The 22,981-nt window shown below is 51.5% G+C and overlaps 2 protein-coding genes and 1 pseudogene across 3 annotated transcripts in view; 1 reads left to right on the forward strand and 2 right to left on the reverse strand.

Moving 5' to 3' along the window:
• Window positions 1–5,013: 5,013 nt before the first annotated feature.
• Window positions 5,014–5,427, reverse strand: LOC115837072 (annotated as a pseudogene).
• Window positions 5,428–14,529: 9,102 nt separating this feature from the next.
• TMED1 (transmembrane p24 trafficking protein 1) lies at window positions 14,530–18,696 on the forward strand. Of its 2 annotated transcripts, XM_030820853.1 has the most exons (5): window positions 14,749–14,826; window positions 15,234–15,351; window positions 15,463–15,560; window positions 15,699–15,882; window positions 17,921–18,696. In XM_030820853.1, the coding sequence occupies exons 2-5, from the start codon at window positions 15,277–15,279 to the stop codon at window positions 18,137–18,139; spliced, it is 576 nt and encodes a 191-aa protein (XP_030676713.1). In that variant the 5' UTR covers window positions 14,749–14,826; window positions 15,234–15,276; the 3' UTR covers window positions 18,140–18,696. The 2 variants fall into 2 exon arrangements, with proteins under 2 accessions (XP_003275798.1, XP_030676713.1); XM_003275750.3 differs by lacking the exon at window positions 15,234–15,351 and having other exon boundaries at window positions 14,530–14,826.
• A 537-nt stretch (window positions 18,697–19,233) lies between these two features.
• Window positions 19,234–22,981, reverse strand: part of DNM2 (dynamin 2) — a 116,063-nt gene continuing 112,315 nt past the window's right edge. Inside the window, 4 exon segments of the mRNA XM_030820851.1 lie at window positions 19,234–20,150; window positions 20,750–20,963; window positions 20,966–21,000; window positions 21,871–22,103. Of these exon segments, the coding sequence (XP_030676711.1) occupies window positions 20,081–20,150; window positions 20,750–20,963; window positions 20,966–21,000; window positions 21,871–22,103 (552 nt within the window). The 3' untranslated portion in view covers window positions 19,234–20,080.

Consider the following 22,981-nt stretch of genomic DNA (forward strand, 5'->3'; position numbering starts at 1 on the left):
TGTGGTGAGCTGAGATCGTGCCACTGCACTCCAGCCTGGGCAACAAGAGTGAAACTCCATCTGAAAACAAAACAAAAAAAAAGAGTAGCGGACATTAGATTCAAAGAACTTGTAGTAGGAAATGCAATGCCTAGTGGGTAGTGCATGCTCACAAGGTAAAGTTACAGGGAGGAAAAAGGCTCAGAAGTTTGATCAGCCACATGAAAGGGAATACCAGTTCCAAATCAATTCTGGATATAGTTTGTGGTATAGTTCACAGGATAAACTGCCTCCTGTTTACAGCCCAGAAACTTCCAAGTTTCTCTTACTACTGGGTTTGCATTTATCTTTTTAAACATTTCTGTTCAAGCCAATCAGGTTTGCTTGGGGGTTTGGACCCAAGAAGGATGTGGCGTGTGGTCATCAAACACCAAAATGCGTCATTAGAGTGAACTTTTTTCTTTGGACACAGAAAGTTCAATCCAACCTCAGGGCCTTTGCACATACTATTTCCCTAGCCTGGAACATAATTCTGTCAACCTGGTCAATCCTGCTTCTCCTTCAGGTCTCAGTTTAAATAGCACTTCTGGGAAAACTTTCCAGGCCCCTCTGGACTTAGAACAATCCCCTAGCTAAATTCTCCCACAGGGCCCTGTAATATTCCTTTATTGCAATTGGCATGCTTGTATCTTCAAGCAATTTGCTCATTTCATCAAAGTTGTCAAATGTATTGGTGTAAAGTTGTTCATATTCCCTTACTATCCTTTTAATGTCTATAGGGTCTGTAGTGATGTTCCTTCTTTCATTCCTGACACAGAAATTAGCGAAGTCTCCTTGTATCTTATCGGTCTCCCCAGGAGCTAATGGTTGTTATTGATCTTTTCAAAGTGCCACAGTTTGGATTTGTTGTTTTATTTTCTAATTTATTGCCTTTTGACTTGACTTTATTCTTTTCTTTTTTCTGGTTACCTTATGTTCAATTGGCTCTTCTTTTCCTAGCTCATGTTTTGTTTTTAAATTTAAACTTCACCAGCAAAAATTTGTATTAATAGCTTCTTAAGATGGATGCTTATATAAACTATTTTTATTTAAAAAAAAAATTTTTTTTTGAGACAGGGTCTTGCTCTATTGCCCAGGCTACAGTGAAGCAGCATGATCATGACCCACTGCAGCCTCACCCTGCTGGACTCAAGAGATCATCCCATCTCAGCCTCCTGAGTAGCTGGGACTACAGGTGTCCACCACCACACCTGGCTAATTAAAAAAATAAAAATTTGTAGAGACAGGGTCCCATTGTTACCCAGCCTGATCTTGAACTCCTGGGCTCAAGCAATCCTCCTGACTGAGCCTCCCAAAGTGCTGGGATTACAGGCAGCTCATTAACTTTAAACCTTTATCTTTTTTTTTTTTTTTTTTTTTTTTGACGGAGTCTTGCTCTGTCGCCCAGGCTGGAGTGCAGTGGCGCAATCTCGGCTCACTGCAAGCTCTGCCTCCCAGATTCACACCATTCTCCTGCCTCAGCCTCCTGAGTAGCTGGGACTACAGGCTCCCCCCACCACGCCCAGCTAATTTTTTGTATTTTTAGTAGAAACGGGGTTTCACCGTGTTAGCCAGGATGGTCTCAATCTCCTGACCTCGTGATCCGCCTGCCTCGACCTCCGAAAGTGCTGGGATTACAGGCGTGAGCCACCACGCCCGGCCCACCTTTATCTTCTAATATAAGCATTTAAAGGCATACCTTTCCCTCCAAGACCTGTTTTAACTGCATGCCACATTTTCATATATATTGAGTGTCATTAAGTTAGAAATATTTGCTTATTTCCACTGTGATTTTTTTTCTATGATCCAGAGAATATGTGTGTTGCTTAATGCCCAAGTATTTGGGCTTTTTGGGGGGCAGCTTACTGTTAATGATTTTTAACTCCTTTATGGTCAGGGAATACACCCCATATAATTTCAATACTTTGAAATGTATTGACTTTTTAGAATGGTGAAGGATATCTTCATCCACATTGTACGTACGCTGGAAATTCAAGTACACTGTGTAGTTGTTTGTATAATATTCTCTAAATATTAATACAATTTGGTGAAGGTAATTCACAGAATATTCTTGAATTTATTGAATTCATCCTCATGCTTTTTTTTTGGGAGACAAGGTCTTGCTTTCTTGCCCAGGCTGCTGGAATGCAGTGGTACGATCATGGCTCACTGTAGCCTCGATCTCTCAGGCTCAAGTGACCCTACCACCTCAGCCTTCCAAGTAGCTGGGGCCACAGGCATGTGCTGCACCTGGCTAATTAAAATTTTTTTTTTTTTTTTTTTTTTTTTTTGTAGAGACAGGGTCTCACTACATTGCCTAGCTGGTCTCGAACTCCTGGGCTCAAGTAATCCTCCCACCTTGGGCTCCCAAAGTGCTGGGATTACAGGCGTGAGCCACCACCACGCCCAGCCTCCTTCATTTTTTTTTTTTTTTTTTGAGATGGAATCTTGCTCTGTCGCCCAGGCTGGAGTGCAGTGGTGTGATCTCATCTCACTGCAAACTCCGCCTCCTGGGTTCAAGCGATTCTCCTGCCTCAGCCTCTTGAGTAGCAGGGATTACATGTGCGCCACCACGCCTGGCTAATTTTTGTATTTTTAGTAGAGACAGGGTTTCACCATGTTGATCAGGCTGGTCTTGAACTCCTGACCTCATGATCCGCCTGCCTCAGCCTCCCAAAGTGCTGGGATTACAGGCATGTGCCACCGCGCCCAGCCTTTTTTTTTTTTGAAACGGAGTCTGGCTCTGTCGCCCAGGCTGGAGTGCAGTGGCGCAATCTCGGCTCACTGCAAGCTCCGCCTCCCGGGTTCACGCCATTCTCCTGCCTCAGCCTCTCCGAGTAGCTGGGACTACAGGCGCCTGCCAACACGCCCGGCTAATTTTTTTGTAGTTTTAGTAGAGACAGGGTTTCACCGTGGTCTCGATCTCCTGACCTCGTGATCCGCCCGCCTCGGCCTCCCAAAGTGCTGGGATTACAAGCGTGAGCCACCGCGCCCGGCCTTTTTTTTTTTTTTTTTTAAGACAGGGTCTCACTTTGTCACCCAGGCTGGAGTGCAGTGGCGCAATCTCGGCTGCACTGCAACCTCCACCTTCCGGGTTTAAGTGATTCTCCTGCCTCACCCTCCTGAGTAGCTGGGATTACAGGCGTGCGCCACTACGGCTGGCTGATGTTTGGATTTTTAGTAGAGACAGGGTTTCATCATGTTGGCCAGTCTGGTTTTGAACTCCTGACCTCAAATGATCCGCCCACCTCCCGAAGTGCTGGGATTATAGGCATGAGCCGCCATGCCCAGCCTTCATGATATCTTAACACAGCTTTCCTCCTCCTCTGGGAGCACAAGGATGGGGTCTGTGTTGTCACCTGCAGTGTCCTGTGCCTCCCACCATGCTTGGCACATCATAAATATTTCTCAATCATCTGACCTGACAGTGAAAAAAAACATTCATCCAAGCCACTTCTGTGGCTGTATACTGGGTGTACAGGAGATGGAGTTAAGAGAGATTCCTGGCTTATTTTTTCCACCAACTGAGTACTGAGCATCATCATGTTCCCAGAATTGTGCCAGAGACATTAGGATGAATGAAAATGGCTCCTGTCCTCAAGGAGCTCAGCGTTCAAGAAGAGTCAGACAAGAAGACAAGAAGAGTCAGACAAGAAGACAAGGAGAGTCCACTGGTGATGCGCAAGTAACAGAGGCAGTGGCCGAGGGGGCTCAACCCACTACAGTAGGGTCAGGGAAGGCTTTTGATTGATATTGATAGCGGCAAGAGGCAGACAAATGCCTAGGCAGATAGGGGCAGGTCCCTGGTGAAACCCCACCTCCAAGCCAAAGACAGTTTAAAGCCTGAAAGCGAAGCTACAAGTCAAATCCAGGGACTGGACAGAGAATCTGTCTTCTATTTGGCATGCTTTCTTAGATTGATCCCCACCCTTCACCTAGTTTGCATATACCTACACTTTTCTAATTGGTTTTCTATACTGTTGGGCCCACCTTTGAGTGGTATCTTCGCTTTAACCTTTTTTGCACACTCACAATCCAATCAGCACACATTCCCCATTCTGAGTCCATAAAAAGCCCTGGACCCAGCCACACCGAAACAGAAACCACACCCCCACATCTCCTCTTTGCTGAGAGCTGTTCTGTGGCTCAAAAAAATTCTCCTCCCATCCTTACCCTTCAATTGTCAGCATTTCCTCATTCTTCTTGGATGCAGGACAAGAGCTAGAGAACTGCCGAATGCAAGTACAAGCTATAACACAGGTGGGCTGAGTGGGCAGGGTGCCTCCAGTGTCATGCCCCTGCAGGTGGTGGGGGGCATTGCCAGCCGTAGATGTCCCTGGCTGGCAAAGTGGCTGAGAAAAATCCTGAGTCAATATATTGAAGGAATCTACTACCTGGAATTCTGTTTTTTTTGTTTGTTTGTTTGTTTTGAGACAAGGTCTCTCTCTGTTGCACAGGCTGGAGTGCAGTAGTGCAATCATGGCTCACTGCAGCCTCAACCTCCTGGGCTCAAGTGATCCTCCCAAGTCAGGTTCCCATGTTGCTGGGACTACATGTGCATGACACCATGCCCAGCTAATTTTTTTTTCCATTAAAAATTATTTTAGCCAGGCACGGTGGCTCACGCCTGTAATCCCAGCACTTTGGGAGGCCAAGGCAGGCGGATCACGAGGTTAGGAGATCGAGACCATCCTGGCTAACACAGTGAAACCCCATCTCTATTAAAAATACAAAAAATTAGCCAGGTGAGGTGGCGGGCGCCTGTAGTCCCAGCTACTCGAAAAAAAAAAAAAAAAAAAAAAAAAAAAAAAAAAAAAAAAAAAAAAAAAAGGTGGGGGCGCCTGTAGTCCCAGCTACTCGGGAGGCTGAGGCAGGAGAATGGCGTGAACCTGGGAGACGGAGCTTGCAGTGAGCCAAGGTCGCGCCACTGCACTCCAGCCTGAGTGATAGAGCAAGACTCCGTCTAAAAAAAAAAAAAAAATTATTTTATTCACATTATGTTTGCCAAAAGAGAGGGTTCTGTGCTAGTCGTCTTTGAAAGTTTTCATACCATTTCAGAACCACATTTGCCAGAATGAACATTTCACATGGGCTTGGTGTCATCTGGACCTGAGTGAATGAGTCAACTGAGGATACAGCAGCATTACCTACGGGAGTCTGCTGAGCCATACTGTCCGATAATTCCACTGAAATTCCAATCTGAGCAACAGATGGAGTTCGGACAATATTCATGGCTCCAAAAGGATGTTGGCTTCCTTCTCCAGATTGAAGACCTGAAATTTTGAAGATGGCACTCAGCTTCCCATTCGTGACAAATCCTAGGAGTTGCCACATTGGCATCCCATTTGAAACAGGATAAGAAAAGTAGACAGATCCTTCCATTCCCTCAGGAAATGGGATTGTTCCCATGCCCAGCTAATTTTTTTTTTTTTTTTTTTTTTTTTTTGAGATGGAGTCTCGCTTCATCACCCAGGCTGGAGTGCAGTGGCGCGATCTCGGCTCACTGCAAGCTCCGCCTCCCGGGTTCACGCCATTCTCCTGCCTCAGCCTCTCCGAGTAGCTGGGACTACAGGCGCCCGCCACCACGCCCGGCTAATTTTTTTGTATTTTTAGTAGAGACGGGGTTTCACCATGGTCTCGATCTCCTGACCTCGTGATCCACCCGCCTCGGCCTCCCAAAGTGCTGGGATTACAAGCGTGAGCCACCGCGCCCGGCCTGCCCAGCTAATTTTTTAAAAAATGTTTTTGTAGAGATGGGATCTCACTGTGCTGCCCAGGCTAGTCGGGAACTCCTGGGCTCAAGAGATCCTCCCAACTTGGCTGCCCAAAGTGCTGGGATTACAGGCATGAGCCACTCCACCTGGCTTTGACAGTGTCTGTTTTATTCACTGTCAGAGGCTCAGTAAATATTTGGTGAATAATTAGGGAGGAGAGTTTTTGGTTTTGTTTACTCAAGGGACATGAATCGCCCATTCAGACCCCAGAGGCCAGTGAGAATGGTGGAGCAGGGAGCTCCAGGCACCTGTCCTTGCATAGAAACACTGAAAAAACATACAAAAATTAGCCGGGCGTGGTGGTGGGCACTTGTAATCCCAGCTACTCGAGAGGCTAAGGCAGAAAATTGCTTGAACCCAGGAAGCAGAGGTTGCAGTGAGCTGAGACTGTGCCACTGCACTCCAGCCTGGACAACAGAGAGAGACTCTGTCTTGGAAAAAAAGAAAAGGAAAAACAGGAAAAAAAAAAAACCTGTCAGAATCAACTTTATCTGAGCTCTAGTGTTAAGTAAAAATTACTGAAGGCCACTGTTTCAGACTAAGTTTCTGCACTGAGCCCCAACAGAGAAGACTAAAAATCAAAAAGGAGTCACTTATGCTAAAGTTCTACATCACCAAACTGAAACTGAGCTGTTTTCTGACCTTCCGCATGACCGTTGCCTGATTCTAGGGTCTATGATCACAAATAAGGCCAATTGAGATCTTTAACTGAATTAGTTATAATTTAGTTGCAATTTTGTCCTTTGACACTGGAAAATCAAGTTTTTTTTTTTTATTTTTGTTTTTGTTTTGAGATGGAATCTTGCTCTGTCACCCAGGCCGGAGTGCAATGGCACGATCTCAGCTCACTTCAACCTCCACCTCTCAGGTTCAGGCGATTCTCCTGTCTCAGCCTCCTGAGTAGCTGGGATTACAGGCGTGCGCCACCATACCTGACTAATTTTTGTACTTTTAGTAGAGACAGGGTTTCATCATGTTGGCCAGGCAGGTCTCGAACTTGTGACCTGAGGTTATCTGCCCTCCTCAGCCTGCCAAAATGCTGGGATTATAGGCATGAGCCCCTGAGCCCGGCCAGAAAATCAAAGTTTGTGCCAACCGAGCAAACACTGAATTGAGAAAAAGGCACCCTGAATATGGCAGGAAAGCTCCGTGGTGTTTTCACCTGCCCTGGACCCATGTCCTTCGCCAGTACTACAGAAGTCTTGAAGACAGCAGCCTACGTTTCCAGTCCTGGTTCTTGCGGAACCAAGGGGGAGCAGAGCAGCCCCCATTGCAAAGAAGTCATGTGTCACATGACATTTCTATCTGTGATGGGTCACATATACAATGTTGTTCTCAAGAGTGACATTACCATATTTTTACTGTATCACTCTATGTTTAAATACACAAATACATTGTTACACTTACCTACAAAATTCAGTACAGGAACATGCTGTAGAGGTTTGAATCATAGAAACAATAGGCGACGCCTTATAGCCTATGAAATATATACACATATATATATAAATAAACATATATATATATCTATATATATATATTTAAGAGACAGGATCTCACTCTGTCACCCAGGCTGGAGTGCTGTGGTGTGATCACAGCTCACTGCAGCCAGGACCTCCTGGGCTCAGGCGATCCTCCCACCTCGGCCTCCCGAGTAACTGGGACTACAGGCACACACCACCATGCCCAGCTAATTTTTATAGTTTCTGTAGTCTCGTGGTTTTGCCATGTTGCCCAGGCTGTTCTCAACTCCTGGACGGAAGCGATCTGCCCGTCTCAGCCTCCCAAAGTGGTGGGATTGCAAGCGTGAGCCACCAAGCCGTTTTTTGGTTGTTGTTGTTTTTTTTTTTTTGAGATGGACTTCCACTCTTGTTGCTCAGGCTGGAGTACAGTGGCCGAGATCACGCCCTCCGCCTCTCGGGTTCAAGCGATTCTCCTGCCTCAACCGTCCCAAGTAGCTGGGATTACAGGCACGGGCCACCACGCCCAGCTAATTTTTGTATTTTTAGTAGAGACGGGGTTTCACCATGTTTGCCAGGCTGGTCTCTAACTCCTGACCTCAGGTGATCTGCCTGCCTCAGCCTCCCAAAGTGCTGGGATTACAGGCATGAGCCACCGTGCCTGGCCTACACCAAAGAATTTAGAAAGCGATGTGCATGCCCCTCAAAGTCCCTAAACTGTCACCTCTGGCTGATCTCTAGGCTTAGCATGAGCAGGAAGTAAAGGCTGAGGTGGAGTTGTTAGCATCCTGCTTAAGCCCTGGAGTATCCCCTCAAAGATCTGCAGACACTGGGAGAGGGCAAATTTAGTTTAATTAATTAATTTATTTATTTTTTGAGACGGAGTCTTGGTCTGTTGCCCAGGCTGGAGTGCAATGGCGCAATCTCGGCTTACCGCAACCTCCGCCTCCTGGGTTCAAGCAATTCTCCTGCCTTAGCCTCCTGAGTAGCTGGGACTACAGGCACGCGCCACCATGCCCAGCTAATTTTTGTATTTTTCTTTTCTTTCTCTTTTCTTTTTTTTTTGAGACAGAGTCTCACTCTGTAGCCCAGGCTGGAGTGCAGTGGTGCGATCTCGGCTCACTGCAAGCTCCACCTCCTGGGTTCACGGCACCCTCCTGCCTCAACCTCCTGAATAGCTGGGACTACAGGCGCCTGCCACCATGCCCAGCTAATTTTTATTTTTTTTTTTTAGTAGTCACGGGGTTTCACCGTGTTAGCCAGGATGGTCTTGATCTCCTGACCTCGTGATCCGCCTGCCTCGACCTCCGAAAGTGCTGGGATTACAGGCATGAGCCACCATGCCCAGCCAATTTTTGTAATTTGAGTAGAGATGGGGTTTCACCATGTTGGCCAGGCTGGCTGGTCTCAAACTTCTGACTTAAAGTAATCTGCCCACCTCAGCTTCCCAAAGTGCTGGGATTACAGGCGTGAGCCACTGTGCCTGGTGAGAGGGTATTTATTTTTTTCAGACAGAGTCCTGCCCTGTCACCCAGGCTGGAGTGTAGTGGCGTGATCTTGGCTCACTGCTACCTCCACCTCCTGGGTTCAAGCGATTCTCTTGCCTCAGCCTCCTGAGTAGCTGGGACCACAGGCACGTGCCACCAAGCCCGTCTAATTTTTCTATTTTTAGTAGAGACGGGGTTTTGCCATGTTGGCCAGGATGGTCTCGATCTCCTGACCTCGTGATTCGCCTGCCTCGGCCTCCCAAAGTGCTGGGATTACAGGCATGAGCCACTGCGCCCGGCCGTGTGAGGGTATTTTTTTGTGTGTGTTTATGAGACAGGGTCTCACTGTCACCCAGGCTGGAGTGTAGTGGGCTCACTGCAGCCTTGAACTCCCGGGCTCAAGCGAGCCTCCCACCTCTCCCTCCTGAGTAGCTAGGACTACAGGTGCACGCCACCACAACTGGCTTTTTTTTTTTTTTTTTTTTTTTGAGACGGAGTCTCGCTCTGTCGCCCAGGCTGGAGTGCAGTGGCGCAATCTCGGCTCACTGCAAGCTCCGCCTCCCGGGTTTCACGCCATTCTCCTGCCTCAGCCTCTCCAAGTAGCTGGGACTACAGGCGCCCGCCACCACGCCCGGCTAATTTTTTGTATTTTTAGTAGAGACGGGGTTTCACCGTGGTCTCGATCTCCTGACCTCGTGATCCGCCCGCCTCGGCCTCCCAAAGTGCTGGGATTACAAGCGTGAGCCACCGCGCCCGGCTGCTAATTTTTTATTATTTTGTAAAAATGGTAGTGGGAGCGGGAGAGTCTCTCTACGTTGCCAAGGCTGGTCTCAAACTCCTGGGCTCAAGCGATCCTCTGGCTTCAGCCTTCCGAAGTGCTGGGATTATAAGCATGAGCGTCCAGTCAGAGAAGTTTTTTGTTTCACTTTTCTATCTTTTCCCCTCTGTAATATGTATGAAAAAACCTCCCACAACAAAGAGACGAACAACCCAGTTTTTAAATGGGCAAAAGACATGAATGGATACCTTTCCAAAGAAGACACACACATGACCAAGAAGCAGATAAAAGGATGCTCAACCTTACTAGTCATTTGGGAAATGCACATATACTAGGTTGGCTATAATACAAACAAAAACAATACAAAACAGGGCCGGGCGCAGTGGCCCATGCCTGTAATCCTAGCACTTTAGGAGGCCGAGGTGGGCAGATCACCTGAGGTCAGGAGTTCGAGACCAGCTTGGGCAACGTGGCAAAAACCTGTCTCTAGGCTGGGTGTGGTGGCTTATGCCTATAATCCCAGCACTTTGGGAGGCTGAGGCAGGCAGATCATGAGGTCAAGAGATTGAGACCATCCTGGCCAACATGGTGAAACCCCATCTCTACTAAAAATACAAAAATTAGCTGGGCATGGTGGCGTGTGCCTGTAGTCCCACCTACTCAGGAGGCTGAGGCAGAAGAATCACTTGAACCTGGGAGGCAGAGGTTGCAGTGAGCCAAGATTGCACCACTGCACTCCAGCCTGGCAATACAGCAAGACTCCGTCTCAAAACAAAACAAAAACAAAACCTGTCTTTATTATAATTACAAAAATTAGCTGGGTGTGTTGGCACGTGCCTGTAGTCTCAGCTACTTGGGAGGCTGAGGCAGGAGAATCACTTGAACTCGGGAGATAGAGACTGCAGTTACTGCACTCCAGCCGAAGTGAAGGAGTGAGACTCTGTCTCAAAAACAAAACAAAACAAAAAACAAAATGCAAAGTAACAAGTGTTGGTGAGGATGTAGAGAAACTGGAACCCTCATACGTGGTTGGTGGGAATGGAAAACAGCAGAGCCACTGTGGAAAACACTTTGGTTGTTCCTCAAAAAGTTAAACATAGAAATACCATAGGATCCAGCAATTCCACCGCGAGATCTATACCCCAAAGAGCTGAATGCAGGTAATGAAATACACATACATACATGTTAACAGCAGCTGTACTCACAATAACTAAAAGGTTGAAATAACTCTACTGTCCATCAATAATGAATGGCTAAAGAAATTGTGGGGCCAGGCACAGTGACTCACAACTGTAATCTCAGCGCTTTGGGCACTGAGGCAGGAGAATCACTTAAGTCCAGGAGTTAAAGACCAGTCTGGGTAACACAGGGAGACCTCTTGTCTCCACAAAAAATAATTAGCCAGCTGTGGTGGTGTGCACCTGTAGTCCCAGCTACTTGGGAGGCTGAGGTGGATCACATGAGCTCGGGAAGTGGAGGGTGCGGTGAGCTGTGATCACACCACTGCACTCCAGCTTGAGTAATACAGTGAGACCGAGACTGTCTCAAAAAAAAAAAAAAAAAAAAGAACAAAAGAAAAATTGATTGTGGTATGTGCATACAATAGAATACTACTCAGCCATAAAAAGGAATTAAATATTGATACATGGTCTAACCCTAGAAACATGCTAAGTAAAAGAAGTTCAGTACAAATGGTGACACACTGTCTGCTTCTATTCATATGAAATATCCAGAGTAGGTAAATCCCTAGAGGCCAAAAGTACATGGCTAGTTGAGAGGCGGGGGGCAAAGTGGAATGAGGAGTTGATACAGGAGATAGAAAGAAATTATTTAGGCAGATGGTGAGGGCAAAGAGTCCTCAGCAGAATTTCTTTTCTAACAGAAAGTAGCCCCCTAAATCATTTCTTTTCTAATAAAGAGCAGCCTGAAAACTCGAGCTGCAAACATAGATAAGGAAGCTGGAAGCTTGCACGTGGGAATGCTGGCAGCTGCACCAACAGAAAAGGGCTACCGGGGAGCCAGGCATATCCAACATAGAAGCTCCATCTCCCCCTTTTTTTGCTACCACGTGTACAGGAACTAAGAAATGGGCAACATGGGGCTGGGCAAGATGGCTCATGCCAGTAATCCCGGCACTCTGGGAGGCCAAGGTGGGCGGATCATAAGGTCAGGAGTTCAAGATCAGCCTGGCCAACATGGTGAAATCTCATCTCTACTAAAAATACAAAAAATTAGTTGGGCGTGGTGGCAGGCGCCTGTAATCCTAGCTACTGAGGCAAGAGACTCCCTTGAACCCGGGAGGCGGAGGCTGCAGTGAGCCTAGATCATGCCACTGCACTACAGCCTGGGTGACAGGGCAAGACTCTGTCTCAAAAAAAAAAAAAAAAAAAAAGACAGAAAATAAAGAAAAGAAATGGGCAATGTGGCACAGCTCAGGCAGAGACCCTGGCTGCATAATAAAAGATTAGCAGATACCGGAAATTCGCAGCCTATGCAAATGGCACACCTGTTCTAACCAGGTTTTCATCCCCTATGTAACTCAGGCTCCGCCTCTCACCAGCTCATCTATAAACCCCCCTGCATTTTGCTATGGACCAGCAAGCCATTTTTCCAGGACCCTTCTCTGTAGCAGAGAGCTATACTCTCCGTTGCCTATTAAACTTTCGTTCTCAACCTCACTCTTGTGTGTGTCATGGTCCTTGTTCTCCGTGGCTGTGAGACAATGAACTCTGGGTGTTACTCAAGACAATGAGGCCGTTTCAGAATCACTGCTTAATGGGCACAGGGATCCTTACTAGGCCGATGAAAATGTTTTGGAACTACATAGAAGTCACTGCACAACACTGGAATGTACTAAATGCCACTGAATTGTTAATTTTAAAATGGTTATTTTTATTTTTTTTGACACGGAGTCTTGGTCTGTTGCCCAGGCTGGAGTGCAGTGGCGCGATCTTGGCTCAGTGCAAGCTCTGCTTCCCAGGTTCACACCATTCTCCTGCCTCAGCCTCCAGAATAGCTGGGACTACAGGCGCCCGCCACCACGCCTGGCTAATTTTTTGTATTTTTGGTAGAGACGGGGTTTCACCCTGTCAGCCAGGATAGTCTCAATCTCCTGACCTCATGATCCGCCTGCCTCGGCCTCCAAAAGTGTTGGGATTACAGGCGTGAACCACCGCACCCGGCCTTAAAATGGTTAATTTTATGCAATGTGAATTTTACTGTATTTAAAAAAATCAATTTTAGTAATCCCAACACTTTGGGAGGGTGAGGCAGCAGGCCGATGGCTTGAGCCCAGGAGTTTGAAACCAGCCTGGGCAACACAGGGAGACCTCATGTCTACAAAAAATTAGTTAGTCATGGTGGTGTACACCTGTAGTCCCAGCTACTCAGGAGGCTGAGGTGGGAGAATCGCTTGAGCCCAGGAGGTCGAGATTGCAGTGAGCCATGATGGCGTCACTGCACTCCAGCCTGGGCAACACAGCAAGACCCTGTCCTAAAAAAATCTGGGTGGGCGCAGTGGCTCACGCCTATAATCCCAGCACTTTGGGAGGCTGAGGTGGACGGATCACAAGGTCAGGAGATCAAGACCATCCTGGCTAACACGGTGAAACCCCCTCTCTACTAAAAACACAAAAAATTAGCCAGGTGTGGTGGCACGTGCCTGTAGTCTCAGCTACTCGGAAGGCTGAGGCAGGAGAATCGCTGGAACCCCAGGAGACGGAGGTTGCAGTGAGCCGAGATCGCGCCACTGCACTCTAGCCTGGGCAAGAGGGAAACTCCGTCTCAAAAAAAAAAAAAAAAAAAAAAAAAAGGAAAAAAACAGAAAAAGAAAAAAAAGGAGTCACCCATTCTCCACTATTACTTCAAATTGTCCAAGCAGTGAGTGTAAATGATAGAAAAGCTTGGAGTGAAAAGGAATACCAAACTGATATTACAAAGAGGTACTTCCCCAAATTTTCCAAATGCAGGAAAGTGCTGACAACAGCCAGCTGTATTTGAGGGGTCTTTGTCATCACCTGCCAACCTTTTCCGGGCTTATCTTTGAAGACTAAACATCTCCGTGTACACACTTTATGTTTAGACGGGAACCAAATAACAGATTATTATTTACTGAGGGCCTGTGATGTGCCATGCACTGCGGAACCAAGCACTCAACAAGCACTTCACGTATCCTAACAACAGCCCAGTAGGGCAGGCCTATTATCCCCATTTTGCAGAAGAGGAAACTGAGGCTCAACAGAGGGACTGACTCAAGTAATGGTTGGGGCAGGAGTTGAACCAGGCAACGTGGCTCCCAGTCCCCACTGTCCTTACCTCTTCCTACTTGGGCTGTCGTTTTTCTGACCCGAGGCTACAGTAATGGCTCTGTTTACCTGCTGGCCCTTGAGTCTGAGACCCTTGGGGTGCATGGTGGGGCCACACCCCTCCACTGTCTATAGGCCAGGAAAGCTGAGCGCTCAATATAAACCAAGCCTCATCTCAATTCTCACAGCCGCCCTACAGGGTGGTCGTTCCATCACTCCCGACTTACGAGGAAACTGATACGCTGATGCGTCTAAAGCGCAAAAGGCGTCGAACCTGGGGCCACGCTCCCAGAGCAAGCAAAACACGACGCCACAGGTATCTCCGCCCCGCCCCAGCTGAGCCCTTTTATAGGCGAGCCCTACGGGTCGCGTACAGGGCCACGCCTAGACGCTATTTTTGGGTCCACTCCACCCCGTCGGTCCCGCCAAAGGTTGCCAAGCGCGGCGCACTCTGGGAAAACCGCGGGGAGGTGCCTAAAGAGAACCCTACAGCCTCTAACTTTAGTTGTCTTAACTACTGCCTACAAAAGATGCGCCATCACGACACTTATTTTTGTCATTTTCCTCCACCAGCGGCCAAGAAGAGAGCCGAAGCCTTTGAGAAAAATATTCCTAGAGGGTTGAGTGTTTCCGAGCACATCAGGCATTCATTCGGGCCGCCTGCCCTCGGTGCGGGGGGGGCGGGGTGGGGGTCCTTCACTTCTGGCACCTCTGGTTACGGACAACGTACAGAAGCGACTGCCAATGAGCTCCGTCCAGTAGGACGGGGGCAGGGCTAGCGCTTAAAGGAGCCGCGACCCCTTTGCAAACCAGAGGGTGACCCGGATGATGGCGGCCGGCGCGGCCCTAGCCCTGGCCTTGTGGCTACTAATGCCACCAGTGGGGGTAGGAGGGGCGGGGCCCCAGCCAATCCAGGACGGTGAGTTCACGTTCCTGTTGCCGGCGGGGAGGAAGCAGTGTTTCTACCAGTCCGCGCCGGCCAACGCAAGCCTCGAGACCGAATACCAGGTAAAGGGTCGCGGGCTGGGCAGCGAGCGGAGTCAGGGAAAGGGGGCGTGGCCAGGCGGCCGAGTCGAGGCGCGCTTTAGGAGGAAGGGGGAGGAGCTAGAAAGAGATGGACAAATGGGGCGGGGACGGTGTGTGGGAGCGGAAGGGGAGGGAGTAATAAAGAAGGCGGGGCTAGAGTAAGAGATCCAGAGGGGGCGGGGCCACCGATAAGTATAAGGAGCTACTGAGAGGACAGGACTCTCGCTAGTGGGCGTGGCTATAATGCTGATAGGTCGACTACGGGGCCGTTGCCGACACAGGCCTTTCTCGGGGGTTAGACTAAGGAAAAAGGCTGGGCCTATCCTCTTTCGGAGGAGGAGCCAACCAGGGGAGTGGTCAAGTAAACGTCCATTAACTACTTTTGATAGGTGCGTGGTCAGCTGAAAGTGTGGATCCCAAGCTGTCATATCAATGAGGGTGGAGGCAAGGGGCGCAGCCATTGGGACAGGTTGGGGCGGGACCGGTTGTGGGTGTGCCGCCGTTCAGGTAAGCCCTTGGTGATCTGTATTGATCAGAGTGTTGGTTCAGCGGTAGCCCCCTTCGGCAGGCGCCCTTGGCCTACCGCTAGCCCTCCACCCGCTCTTACCTGCACCCCAGGTGATCGGAGGTGCTGGGCTGGACGTGGACTTCACGTTGGAGAGCCCTCAGGGCGTGCTGTTGGTCAGCGAGTCCCGCAAGGCTGATGGGGTACACACGTGAGTTCAGTCCTGATGCCTGCCTGGGTTCAGTTACAGCCCTGCCCTTCCCAGGCGGCCTCAGGTTACCGCCCTGACTGCCCCACTGAGTCGGCTGGCCGGCCACCGTGGGTCATGTCTGTGTGTCTGTCTGCCCAGGGTAGAGCCAACGGAGGCCGGGGACTACAAGCTGTGCTTTGACAACTCCTTCAGCACCATCTCCGAGAAGCTGGTGTTCTTTGAACTGATCTTTGACAGCCTCCAGGATGACGAGGAGGTCGAAGGATGGGCAGAGGCTGTGGAGCCCGAGGAGATGCTGGATGTTAAAATGGAGGACATCAAGGTGTGTCCAGGCTGCGCTGGGGCCACTCCTTCCAGATCTCTAGGATTCACCTGGGGTGCCCCCCTTGGGCTGACCCAGCCTCCCCTCCGTAGTGGTGCCCCCGACTGAATTATAGTAACAGTAGCAGCTCTTAAAATAAGTAGTTCATTTCAGGCTGGGCACGGTGGCTCACGCCTGTAATCCCAGCACTTTGGGAGGCGGGTGGATCACCTGAGGTCAGGAGTTTGAGACCAGCCTGGCCAACATGGTGAAACCCCGTCTCTACTAAAAATACAAAAATTAGCCGGGTGTGGTGGCAGGCGCCTGTAATCCCAGCTACTCAAGAGGCTGAGGCCGGAGAATGACTTGAACCTAGGAGGTGGAGGTTGAACCTAGGAGGCAGAGGTTGCAGTGAGCCGAGATCGCACCATTGCACTCCAGCCTGGGCAATAAGAGCAAAACTCCGTCTCAAAAAAAAAAAAAAAAAAAAAAAAAGTAGGCCGGGCGCGGTGGCTCACGCCTGTAATCCCAGCACTTTGGGAGGCCGAGGCAGGCGGATCACGAGGTCAGCGGATCACGAGGTCAGAAGATCCAGACGGTCCTGGCTAACACGGTGAAACCCCGTCTCTACTAAAAATACAAAAAATTAGCCGGGCGTGGTTGCAGGCACCTGTAGCCCCAGCTACTCGGGAGGCTGAGGCAGGAGAATGGCCTGAACCCGGGAAGTGGAGCTTGTAGTGAGCCGAGATCATGCCACTGCACTGCAGCCTGGTCGACAGAGCGAGACTCCATCTCAAAAAAAAAAAAAAAAAGTAGTACATTTCTAGGTATAAACCCTGGTGTAAAGGTTTAAGGAACTCATATCATAAATAACTCATACTGTAAATCTCCAAACCACCTTGTGAAGCAGACCCTGTGCTCAAGTCATCCCCATTTTACAGGTGGAAAAAGTGAGATACAGGATGGCTGAGCAACTCATGGCCACACAGACCAACTAGCAGAGTTGGTATTGAACCCATGCTGGTTTCAGCAACTATGCTCTTAACCACAAGCATATATGTTCTGTACATTTATTAGTATTTTAATTAACTACTTATTTATTTATTTTCAAACAGATCTCTCTTGGTCACCCAGGCTGGATTGCAGTGGCATGATCTCAGCTCACTGCAACCTCTGCCTCCCAGGTTCAACCGATTCTCCTGCCTCAGCCTCCCAAGTAGCTGCGCCACCACGCCTGACTGACTAATTTTTGTATTTTTAGTAGAGACAGGGTTTCACCATGTTGGCCAGGCTGGTCTCGAACTCCTGACCTCAGGGAATCTGTCCACCTTGGCTTCCCAAAGTTCTGGGATTACAGGTGTGAGCTATGGCGAGGCAAGGTCTTGCTCTGTCACTCAGGTTGGAGTGCAGTGGTGTGATCATAGCCCATCGCAGCCTCAAACTCCTGGGCTCAAGCAATCCTGCCACCTCAGTGGGATTACGGGTGTGCACCACTATGCCTGACTAATTTTTTGTTTTCTGTAGAGACGAGGTTTCACCATGTTGGCTAGGGTGGTCTTGAACTCCTGGGTTTAAGTGATCCTCCTGTGTTTGGATTACAAGTGTAATCTTGCCTCAGCCTCCTGAGTAGCTGGGATTACAGTTGCACATCACCACCCCTGGCTAATTTTTTGTAGAGATGGGGTTTTGCCATGTAGCCCAGGCTGGTCTCAAACTCCTGGGCTCAAGCGATCCTCCCACCTCAGCCTTCCAAAGTGCTGGGATTATAGGCATGAGCCACCATGCTTGTCCTTGTACGTTTATTTAGGCATTAAATTTTCACAGCGATTTGGAAGCTTACAGAAGAGGAAACAGGCTCAGATAGGTTAATTAAGTTGCTGATGGTCACACAGCCAGTGAGTGGCAGGGCGAGGATCTGCACTTAGCCTGAACAAGTCTGTGTTTGCAGCTGTACCTCCCTGGGTTAATACAGCCTCCCTCCATATCCCCCGGTTTTTTGGGTCTCTGATTCCCAATGGGCAGAGGGAAGCCTGACCCTTCCCCTCCCTCTGCCCTGCAGGAGTCCATTGAGACCATGCGGACCCGGCTGGAGCGCAGCATCCAGATGCTGACGCTACTGCGGGCCTTTGAGGCACGTGACCGCAACCTGCAAGAGGGCAACTTGGAGCGGGTCAACTTCTGGTCAGCTGTCAACGTGGCGGTGCTGCTGCTGGTGGGCGTGCTGCAGGTCTGCACGCTCAAGCGCTTCTTCCAGGACAAGCGCCCGGTGCCCACGTAGCCCCTGCCATGGAAGGAAGAATGGGACGAAGGAGGGGCAGCAGGGTGTGTGCATATGAGACTTGGGGGTCCCTCCCCAATTTTAGCTTCCTGCCAAAACGGGAGTGTGCAGTCGGGGCCTGCGGTCTGGTCCCGTGAGTCTCCTTCCATCCTCAGCGGGCAGGGAACACCTCTGGCTTGTAGAAGGGACAGCTCAGCAGCTGCACCGACGGTCCTGGAAATCTCACATGGTGGGCACTGCAGCGTTCGAACGTGAGCCTCGGATTTCCTGGCCCCTCTACTGTAAATGTGCCTTAGCCTAAGCCTCCCATCCTGTGTTAGCGTTGCCTGGTGCAGGGCAGGGCCTAACAAGGAAACCTGGGCCCTCCAAGCCAGGTTGAGGTCTGGTAACATAATGCCAGGAAGGGGGCCTGGAAGACCACCTGCCCCGGCCCCTCTCCTGCAGGGGCCCCACACAGGAATGAGGGATGGCCCGGCCAAAGTCTAGGCAGAAGCCTCCTGGAACAAAGGGTGGTATGGCCTGGGCATCAGAGTCAATAAATTATGGTCAGAAAATCACAAGAGCCTGCTGATTGGGGCTCAGGGACACCAGCCAGGACAGACCGGCCCCCGAGGGGGCAGCCAGACAGGCGGGAGAGGCCTCCCACGAAGCTCAGAAGAAAGGTCGTGCGGGAGCCGATGGAGGTGGTCGCCTGGCACAAGAGAAAAATCAGAAAGCAAAGTTTAACTGAGCCCCAGTTGGGCCACGAGGCCTGGGCTTCCCCACCAGAGAGTGAGAGAAGCAGGGCCTGAGGGTAGGAAGGGGGTGGAGCGCTGGGGTCCCCGCTTCACCAGGCAGCAGCCAGGCCTGTGCACGTGGGGGTGTGCAGGGGATCAGAGAATATCTGCTCCCACTCCTCACATGCTAAGGAAAGTAAAAGCTCTCCCCTGTATCAAGTGGCTTCCTCTGAAAGGTGACACCCCCGAAAGCAGAGCCCTCAGGGAGGTGGGAGGCGCTTATGAGTGCAGGGACCTGGGCGTCCTTATGGGAGGCCTGATGGAGGTGGCGCCCAAGTCCCCAGCCTGAACACTGACACAAGAGGCCCACACAGCAGCCACCAGCAGCGTCTTCCCTTTATTTTAGTTTATTAATGGGATACAGAGTGCAGGCACTTACAGTGGTCAAACCGAGCGAGGAGTAGGTGAGGTCTGCTCAGAGAGGCTGCCTGGGGCCCGCCCCATCAGGGAGGCATGGGCGGGAGCTGAGAGGCCCCCAAGGCCCCCCGCCACCACCACCCACATAGCCCAAGCCCAGCCACCCTGGGGGACCCAGGAGGAGGAGGAGGAGGAGAGGAGTAGGGCAAGGCCGGCCCGGGCCAACGGCTCCGGGCCTAGCAAAGGCACCTCTGGCAGCCGAGGCTGGGCCAGGCTCAGGCTGTGTGGTTAATATGGCCAGGAAGGACTATGTACACCTCAGGCCTGGCAGCTGGGCACTACCGAGCCCACTGGGCTAGGCTTGCCGCTGGGGAGCTCCTGCTAATGGGAAGTTGATATACCCTAAGGCCTGGGGATGTAGGCGCCCTTGGTGCCCCCACTTCTAGAAGGCCTGCCCTACATGGGCTTTCCCAGCCTGAGAAGACCCTGGCAGAGTCCCCCCCCCAGGCTGGACTCCTCATTCAGGATGGCTTTGAGGGTTCAGGTCCCAACTCTGCCACCCTGAGACTCCATCCCCCAAAGTGCAACACCCCAGCACCCCCTGCCTGGAGCTCCAGGGCCCCTTTGTGCAGTGTGGTGTCCAGCCAGGCATGGGGGCCAGTCCTGGACCGGGGCCAGCATTAAGGAAGAGGCCAGGGCTGCCCACTGGGAGCCTGGTCCCAGCATAGGGGCGGCAGAGGGCCCCAGACCACTGAAGCTCCTGAGCCGCGGGTGCGTGAGACCCCCGAGAGCACGCCCCCCTGGAGGCCTAGTCGAGCAGGGATGGCTCGGCTGGGCGGATAATGGTGGGCCGGCTGGGCGCAGCAGGGGGTCTTCTGCTGCAAAGAGAATAAAGACAGGTGGGGAGGGGGAGACGGCAGTGAGGCCATGAGTAGGAGGCAGGCCTGGGTTGTGGACCCAGCCCCCACCCACACACCACCCCAGGGTGTTCCCCAGGCTGACCTCCGCAAGCCACCAGGGTGTCGGGGAGGAGTGCCAAACCTAGGCATCGACTCGCCTGCTGTTTGACCCTCAGTGAGTCCCCTGCCCTCCCTGGGCCTCAGCTTCCCCACCAGAGAAGTGGGGAGAATAAAGCCTGGCCCACAGTGTAGGTTGAGGCAGGCAGGGGCAGGAAGAAGAAGGTAAACAGTGGGAGGAGGTGCCCAGCATGAGGGTTCCCCAGCTGCCTGGTGGCACACCCCAGTGGGCAGAGGGTAAGCTGGGAGCCCTGGAATCACTGGGGCTCCACTACTCTGTGACACTGAACAAGCCTCTTGGCCTCTCTGGGCCTGTTTCTTCGCGAGCCAAACAGGGATGAGGACGATTCCTCCACTCCAGCAGCTGGGCACACAGTGAGAGCTCACTGGGAGGAAGTGAGACAGGAGGAGAGACCCCAGGGCGCAGGCAGTTGGGGTTGGGGGCAGGGGGTCGGCCTTACCTGGGCACTCCTGGGGGAATCCCTGGGGGGATCCGAACTGGCCGAGATGGGATCTGAGGCGGGGCTGGGAAGAGGTCATTGTTGGCAAACACGCTCTGGGGTCCAGGCCGGGATGGGATTGGGGGCGCCGAGAAGGAGGCTGCTGCCCCTACGGGCACAGGAATCAGGGGGGGCCCTGGAGTGGGGCCCCTCACTGCTGGGGGCCGGCCAGGGGGTGTATGCTGGACACCGGTCGGCGCTGTGGAGTGGGGCTGTGAGGAAGGAGAGGGTGTGAGCTACAGATACAGATGGAGTAGGAGCCCCCGCCATGCCACTGTGGCTGCCAGAACCTGAGGTGGGGGCTGGCTATGGGGACAGTGCAAGCGCAGTGGGATCCTCCCACCCCAACCTGAGCGCCAGTCCCACCTTCCCTTGCCCTTGGCCCCCACACGGCCAGGCACTTCCCACTCACAGGGTCCCTCAGGCCTTGGGCCTGGGATCCACCCTCACAGCCAAAGATACTTCCAGAGTCCTCCAGATCAAGCCCTAATGTCTCCAGGGGCCGTGGAACCTGCAAGCCCTGTCCAGACACCCAGGTTCCCTCCTGGGCCTCAGCACCTGCCACCTGCAGGCCTGGGTGCGATATCCTCCCCGTAAGGAACACCATGGCTCCCTGAGGGCTCTGCAAGGCAGCCCCCTCTGAGGTTCCCTGCCCGACGGCCTCAATGGATAACTCAGGGGCGGGGGCAGCTCTGGCCACACCTTGCGTTTGCCCCTCCAGAGTGCAGATGCCTCCCATCTGCTCTTCTCTGTGCTCCAGGAGGCTCATCTCTCTCCTGTGGCTGCTGTCCCTCCAGCCTCTTACCCCAGCTTCCATTTGGGCTGTGCCAATGGAAGGCACCAGCAGAGGGCAGGCGGGGTATTTATTCACGGGTCCTGCCCTAGAGCTGCAGGGCTGGCTGGCCCCCATACCCTTTCTCTCCCTCCTCCGGCCTCAGCAGGGCAGCAGCTCCCACAGTGCCCAGCCCTGGGTGCCACCCTTGGGCTGTGTCCTGTTTCCTGCCAGGACCCTGTAGGACACACAGGGAGGGCAGGAACCTGCAGGCCGAATGCTTGAGGGTAGGGGAACCAGGCTTCCGGACCTGTGGCTGCTGGCGCTCTGGAGCCAGGTGTCATCGACGGGCGGGGGTACGGGCGTGGACACAGTGCTGGTGCTGATGTCGCCAATGATGTTGAGCGCCTCCTTGAGGGCATGGTACATGCGCAGCATGTCGTCCCGCCGCTGCGCCTGGTCGGCCGACTCCTCCATGAGGCTGCTCTGGTCTGCCGAGGAGTATAGGTAGGCCAGCAGCTCGTGGTGGATGAAGGCCTTTGTCTGCGGACAGGTGTTGGGGAGAGTCAGGCTTGTGCATCACCCCAACCCAGAACCCACAGTGACTGCTGGAAAAACATCCCTCACAGGGCAGGGCCACCCCCAGACTTTTTTGAAAAAGAGTCTTGCTCTGTCACCCAGGCTGGAGTACAGTGGCTCAATCTCAGCTCACTGCAACCTCCACCTCCCGGGTTCAAGCCATTATCCTGCCTCAGCCTCCCGAGTAGCTAGGACGACAGCCGCGTTGACACCATGCTTGGCTAACTTTTGTAATTTTTTTAGAGATGGGGTTTCACCATGTGGCCCAGGCTGGTTATGAGATTCTTATTCAACTTATTTCTAGTATCTTGCCTCTTCCATTAATATCTTTTCTCCTGTTTTAGCTTATTTATTTCCTTAACCTTGGTAGAATAATCCTGTTATATCTTTTTTGTTTTTGTTTTTGTTTTTTGAGATGGAGTCTCACTCTGTTGCCCAGGCTGGAGTGCAGTGGTGCGATCTCAGCTCACTGCAACCTCCGCCTCCCGGGTTCACGCTATTCTCCTGCCTCAGCCTCCCAAGTAGCTGGGACTACAGGCACCTGCCACCACACCCAGCTTATTTTTTGTATTTTTAGTAGAGATGGGGTTTCACCGTGTTAGCCAGGATGGTCTCGATCTCCTGACCTTATGATCCACCCGCCTCGGCCTCCCAAAGTGCTGGGATTACACGTGTGAGCCACCACGCCCAGCCAATCCTGTTATATCTTTATTTTTTTGTGACAGAGTCTCACTCTGTCACCCAGGCTGCAGTGCAATCTCAGCTCACTGCAACCTGCGTCTCCTGTGTCCAAGTAATTCTTGTGCCTCAACCTCCCAAGTAGCTGGGACTACAGGCGTGCA

Source organism: Nomascus leucogenys, chromosome 10, assembly GCF_006542625.1.
Source record: "Nomascus leucogenys isolate Asia chromosome 10, Asia_NLE_v1, whole genome shotgun sequence".
Classification (NCBI taxonomy): domain Eukaryota; kingdom Metazoa; phylum Chordata; class Mammalia; order Primates; family Hylobatidae; genus Nomascus; species Nomascus leucogenys.